Genomic DNA, 7,500 nt, shown 5'->3' on the forward strand with positions numbered 1-7,500 from the left:
GTTGCGGGGTCAACGCCCCATTAATGGCAACCCCTGGTGAGAGACTTACTCGCCCTCGAAAAGGATAATCAAAGACCTGACATAAAATTATATATAAAAATATATATATATATATATATATATATATATATATATATATATATATATATATATATATATATATATATATCTATATATATATATATATATATTGATTTGGGCTAGGTAGCCCAACGCTGGGACCTTTAAGGCCATTCACCACACAAATGCATCTATAGTTACTCTGAGGTAAAAGTTAGAAGAAGTTGGATAGCAAAATTGAAGAAAGGAAACAAGAGATAGACGTAAAGTGGAAGTATATAGAGCAAGTGTAGTTAGGAACCGAAAAAAACATTGTAGTAAAGACCTTTAAGTAATACCTACAGTGGTGCACTGGTAGTACTACCTTCTCAGCAAGTGTGTGTATATATATACACATACATACATACATACACACACGTATATATATATAAATATATATATATATATATATATATATATATATATATATATATATATATATATATATATATATATATATATATATTAATATATATATATATGTGTGTGTGTGTGTGTGTGTGTGTAAATATATATGCATTTGTGTCTATTTATATATAAAGAGGGAGAGTTTACTTAAACTAAAATATTCGTCTTCAATGAAGGTAGAAAATATCCCACAATTAATCTACTAATGATCAAAAGCTATAAATATAGCCCTGGTCGAAATAAACATGAAATTACTCTTTAACATCCCAAAGGAAACTAGAAATGACACGATTCCTTAATTAAATTCTATAGCCAATTAGACTTAATTCCTCTTCTCTCAATTTTATTATCACATTCTAATCCAATATGGATTTTGATTTACTATTTTGACCCATAAAGACCGGTACTTGGATATGGAAGGCCGTTCATTAACTACTTGACACGAAAAAGGTATATAAAACAAAAATTTTGCTTATCTTTCTAGTCTCTCAATAGTCACAGAAGATTTCATAAAATTCAAGAGGGCCTTAAATGTGTCTCAGAGATCTCAGAGCCTGCAGTCTCTCAGAGGATTCCAAGAGTCCCAGAGCATCTAGTTATAGAACAGAATCCGCCAAATTTACCAACAGAGTTTCCCCTCCCACAGAGAGAGCAAGCAGAGAGGGGCAGTAAATTCAGGTGTATATAGACAACAGCCCAAAAATATCATGAGCAGTTGGTCTCACACGGCATGCATCATCATCCGACTGTCTAGCTTGAATTGACAAAAAGACGACATTGGCAGCTACAGTTTTTGTTCGCTAACCTTTACACAGTGACAGTGTGTGTGATTTGGCTTTTCCCAAGGTTTGGAAAATTAATATTTAGACCTTGGCTTTTCCAGTAAGAAGCAGAATTTAAGCGATTTTACCTTTAAGGGTGAACGTCCTACACCTTTATATTCATTATGAGATTTCATTGCATTATTTGACTTATCTCCCTATTTTTATTAATTTTACTCATTTTCCTGTATCTATCATTTAAAGCAAATTCTATCTTTTTCAATCACGTATTATATACTATTAAAAATAAAGGGTTTTCGGCCAATAATTGACAATTAAAGTGTATGGAATACCATTAAAAGATTAAATTGTCTAAGCTCACGTACTCTCACCGACACAGCTACTCACACAAAGTGTATCTTCATCTACCTGATTGAGAGTAAGAGATCAGACACATGACTCATTATGTGGATATTAGTAACGCTTTCTATATTCTACTCATGACCAAATGGTAATATAAGAGATGGACGAGGGAGCCAGTGCAAAACCCTTGGAGGTGCCCTCAATCTCTCCACTTAAGGACCCCCGAAGGGCTAGACAACGTCAAGTCGTACAACTATCGTTATTATATGTAAAATTATATTACACATTACGAGTATTGGTCGTTGTTATAACTCAGAATAAGCAAACATTACAATCGAACTACTCTCAAGTCATTTAATTACGAAGCGTGCATCTAGGGAATAAAAGGACCAAGTATAGTAGAGAAGAAAATAAATAGAAGAGGAATAAAACAGACTAAGATGAACGAATATGACGTATAGTACATTCACCTATTTCACGGGAACATGGTCATTATTAACTACAGAAACTGAATATTCATCCCAGGACATCTTGTCCCTCTGGTTACACCAAAGGCATATACAAGCTCTGTAGCATTTGTTTTTGAAAAAAAAAATCAATTACTAATTACTACAAGAGCCAAGACCTAGGATTAACTGATGATAATCAGATGTGACGTTAACAATGAACAGCGTTGCAACTTGAGAACTTTTCACAGCACAAAATTTCTTACAGTGATCTGGTGAAGAAGGAAGGCCTCTAGCTTGGGCATCTAAAGTCACGTTTTTCAACTGAACTATCAAAGGAGGCCAGCCAGAGGTCGTTAAAGTCAAGTGTTTTTCTGTGCCTATGAAGTGTCATCGACTACTGTCTTTCTCTATATACTGTCATGTTCATGGTTATTTTCATCAGTTTGTTATTTTACAGTTCATTTTTCCTGTTATTGATTTTTTTTTTCTATATTAGGTTGCTTTCCCAATTGGGGTCCTTGGGCTTGCATAATTCTGCTTTTCCATTGACGGTTGCATTAAGTCAGCGATAAAATTACTCACGAGGACAATAATAAAGACGGTAAACTGGTCCCTCACTTTCAAGAAGAGGTTCGACGAAACCAAATAAAGCAGAAACGCTCGCAAAACAGGATGATCATGAAACAGGAACCAGCCAGAAGCCTTTGTTCCCGTCCGAAGCGAACATCCCAAACTCACTTTACATGCCCGACAAGGCAGGTGCCGCTCGAAAGGAGGAATCCACCAAGGATGAAGAACTGAAGACGAGTACCATGACGGGCATGTTAGACTAAGTAGACTATCTCTCTACAGCCTTGAATTAGGGTACATGCAAGAACCGTGAGTCATAGCATTAAAACTACTCAGTTTTTAAATCTAATGAAGCTGGAATATATATACATACATATATATATGTATATATATATATATATATATATATATATATATAGAGAGAGAGAGAGAGAGAGAGAGAGAGAGAGAGAGAGAGAGAGAGAGAGAGAGAGAGAGAGAGAGAGAGATAAAACATCCTCTATTTTGCAAGAGATATGATATTTCGACCACGAAAACCAGTCTCCCTAAAACTTCCCACAAGCATAGAAGCTCTAACTAACTATTTAAAACTTATTCTTATGATTCCGTTAACACTTACTAACTAATACTTCCACATTAACAAGCCCAGAAAAGAAACTTCCAATAGTGTCCTGTATAGAAAAGGCCGTAAGAGATCCCAAGAGGTTTTGCTTTGTTATGCTGTTCAGTGAATGGCAATTTCCTCGGCGACATGAACAGTTGCCAAATATTATTTTGATTCAACGAAGCACCGTCATAGCTAGCAGTACCGTACACAAGTTCTTTTCCGAAGCTGTATCCAACTGCCACACCAAAGGCTGTAAGGAGACTTATCAACAAAACCGTCAACATATAACCTTTCTCACGACTACAGAATACAGAACTACTTCTTAAATGGGCGTTTTCCTTCCTCCTGGACCCAAAAGAAATCCAGGGGATGGAAGGTGAACTTAACACACACACACAAACTTACACATAAATTCCATTCGACTCTTCATTCCTTGGCTGACACTTTTTCTACTTCAGAAATAGTTCTGAGAGAGAGAGAGAGAGAGAGAGAGAGAGAGAGAGAGAGAGAGAGAGAGAGAGAGAGAGAGAGAGAGAGAGATTACTGGGGGCTTCTACGGTTTCAAGTCCCGTTATGTGGCAGGATACTGTTAGGGAAGGATAGGCGGTCGGAACCACAAAAGGAAGATGCTTCGCCTCTTGCAGACCAGAGGATCCTTCGATACATTTAACACTTTATCCTGTTTTCCGGGAACCTGAATTTTGAAGCATAACTAAAAAGTATTTACGGATTCGTCTGAACAAAATAAAAGAGGAAACATTGGAATGTTTTTAGGTTACATTCATATTCATAATAAATACAAGTCTGAAATAATACCTATATAAGATTATCTGTATTTATTGCTATATGTATGTGTCCATACCTGTAAAATAGTATTTGTATATGTCACATACACGGGCGTCATTATATTCAACATTTATTTAAAATGTCATTAACTTAAAAAAAACCATATGATTATATTGAGAGAGAGAGAGAGAGAGAGAGAGAGAGAGAGAGAGAGAGAGAGAGAGAGAGAGAGAGAGATCAAACTATAGTTAGCTATAAAAGTTATTTTAAGGACGTCACTTGTGAGCCAAGCTGATCCTTGGACAAATCTATCTCCCCATCGGGAACCGCTGACCGAAGCGCATATCACTCCAGAAAGACATTCCTTTCCACCACAAGAAAAAAGCAATAGAATCACAGCTTGCTTACCACCTCCTTTCCTACGACCGCCCCCCTTCCCTGCCACCAATAAACCTCCGGGGATCCCACCTTCCCCAGAGGTCATATAACATTTGGGTAACTAACACCATAAAGATCGGTTTGCATTTACAGTTAGGTACAATTTATTCTCTGGTATAGATCCCTAGTGTATACCTTTTGGAAGAATATACCTGAAGAGTATGTGAGTTATATTTGCTCATGAGTGAGTTGGCAACTACCTTTACTCGCGATAATTCCAGACTTGGTAAACTGTCTCCTTAAGCTAAAGAATAGAGATAAGATTAGAGGATAAAGCAGAGAAAAGGAAGAAAAAAAAACCTTCCCTCAATTTAAATCAAAGTTCTCCTTCCGAGGAAATTTGCATTCCCTGAACTACCTGCAAATTCAATCGTTCCGTCTACGTGGTATCTGATGCTAATGGCAACTAAGGAACAGATGATGAAAACTGATGTTGATGACGACGAGTGTAAGACGGCAATCTCCCTATTAGAGGCTGCTGTCAACATCTGCGTAATGAAGTTACTCCACGTCATTCACGCGAACCCGCGTAAATGCGTACTCCTCAATTATCGTCTGTGCTTATTTGTACCGCGCTGATCACCCCCGCATGGGAGTAACAATCATGTCTGTGGGAGAACACACCCACACGTTCTCCCTTACGTGCATGTCTATGAGAGAGAGAGAGAGAGAGAGAGAGAGAGAGAGAGAGAGAGAGAGAGAGATTTACTAATTACTTCTCATTGTAAATCACAGATGTTTACAAATCAATTCGTAACAATACGTGTATACACACACTTGCATTCGCAAATAAAATGCAATAGATACAACCTAACACACACGCGCATATATATATATATATATATATATATATATATATATATATATATATATATATATATATATATATATATATATACAAAACTACATAAATGCATATATATATATATATATATATATATATATATATATATATATATATATATATATATATATATATATATGTGTGTGTGTGTGTGTGTGTGTTTGTAACAAGTCCTAATATCAACCAATTTCCTAGCACCCACTCTCAAGGCTCAGAGCCAACAACAAAGTACAAATATGACAAAAATCTCTGCTATATAATAATTACTTCCTAACTGTATCTCTTCATCCTTAGCATGTGATTGAACAAAGTCTCCAATGAATTTGTTTGCATATGTGACCATCTTTTTCCCCCATCCTCGCAGTCGACGAGCGTCCTCAAGATTTACAGTCAGAGTTCATTGATCCCTTCCCATTCAGTATCTAACTCGAGACTCCTTGATGCAAATGTCAATCCGGATTTAACGTAATCAATATCCGAATGTTTCCTGATCGGTAGCAATTGTAAATGATTTCTTTTTAAAGGTTACGCATTTAGAAGGTTAACAGTTATTAATTGTTTGGGTAATATGACTGGCATATCTGGAGGGAGTCAATTTGCTTTATATTTCACGAAACGTCACACTACAGAAAATATAAGTAATCAAATCACACTTTAAAATACGTGTTTTAGAGAGAGAGAGAGAGAGAGAGAGAGAGAGAGAGAGAGAGAGAGAGAGAGAGAGAGAGATTTAAGATTTTTTTTTCAATAGATATGAAAATACACGAAGGAAGTCGGCTGTCTAAATATAAATTAAAAGTGTGTGTAGAGGTGATACTATAACCAGACCAACTAAAGAAAATGTAAACAATAAAATGTATATGAGAGTATCAAAGTACTGGAAGTCCAAAGTAGGAAGTATGGATCCGTAGGAGGAAAATCTTTAGAAGGGGAATGAAAAGAACTGGAGGTTAACAGTACCAGAGGTGGTCCTTAAGTAGTTCCTTAAGAGTTACGACTTACCGCCACGTTTACCTTAAATTCGAGATAACAGAATTCCGCGTTATATGCACCTTTACCTTTGATGGAGTTTGACTTCTTCTCGGCCGAGGAAGAGGAGGAGGAGGAGGGCGGCCTGTTGGTGGGCGTAGGGGTGGACGAAGAGGGCGTGGTTGTGTCCACCGCATCGCCCGTGACCTCTCTCTCCCAGCCAGGGCCGAAGATCTCACTCAGAAGATCCATCTTCGTCAGGGATTCCTCTGGATTCTTTAGCAGGCTTCCGAAGTCCCACTGGTTTCGGTTTAGAGGCTCCAGTTTGAAGTATTTGTGAGGCACCGAAGTTTAATAATAATAAATAATAAAAAAAACAAGATGTTACCTCCTCTTTATTTCTCCTTTTGGAACAGATATTTTAATGCCCAGAAATTATCACACACACACACTTTAAAACACTTCTTATACTTTAATATTTATTTGGTCACTTATAAGGTAGTAAATCTACTTAAGCGGTCTGGTTATATTATTTTCACTTAGAAAACGGTAAGTACACAGGTTAAACACAACTTAACCTTCCTGTTTCACGTAGTTTTTTTTTTCTATAACTCTTTTCTGAATACAAAAATATTTTATCTCCTAGAATTTAGGCCCTTGGGCCAAGTATCACGTGACAGATGACCTATTACAGATCATCTCTGTCAATTCTTTCCAACGCATTCACCTTAAATGGAAAATCATCTCTTGGACGCAGCACTGGTCAGTATCTCTTGAAAAAACAATCTACATAGGGTAGCACCACCAATCTCTGAAGCACCTTGTAGTACATATAATTCGATTCCCTACACAAGGTTATCTATTTTTTATTTTGTAATCTATTTTATATAAATGATTGTCTGTCCGAATCCACAACTGCTTGTTGTATATCTTTTAGGGTTGTAAAGTGTGCTCAGGGGGCACAGCAGTTGGTTGGAGAACATGCCACAGATTAGATAAGAGGGTGGCCGAGACCGAGATCTGTCAACGAATATGAAAAGGGAGAGAGAGAGAGAGAGAGATTAAAAAAAAAAGAACTTATAATGAAGGATGATCAGAGACTATGGTGGCGGGAGAATGACTTGGCTCTCTCTCTCTCTGCCATCAGAAGCACTCAACCCAACAGCCAAAAACTCATTCACCTCCTTTGCTTGCACTAACTGACTG

General features: G+C 36.9%; 1 protein-coding gene across 1 annotated transcript in view; it reads right to left on the reverse strand.

The window, feature by feature from the left end:
• The window catches only part of LOC137615247 (probable nuclear hormone receptor HR3), a 108,544-nt gene that overhangs the window by 99,494 nt on the left and 1,550 nt on the right, over window positions 1–7,500 (reverse strand). The window contains 1 exon segment of the mRNA XM_068344966.1: window positions 6,378–7,500. This exon segment is cut by the window's right edge and continues 1,550 nt beyond it. Within this exon segment, the coding sequence (XP_068201067.1) occupies window positions 6,378–6,546 (169 nt within the window). The 5' untranslated portion in view covers window positions 6,547–7,500.

Source organism: Palaemon carinicauda, chromosome 21 (assembly GCF_036898095.1).
Source record: "Palaemon carinicauda isolate YSFRI2023 chromosome 21, ASM3689809v2, whole genome shotgun sequence".
In the NCBI taxonomy this organism is placed as follows: Eukaryota; Metazoa; Arthropoda; class Malacostraca; order Decapoda; family Palaemonidae; genus Palaemon; species Palaemon carinicauda.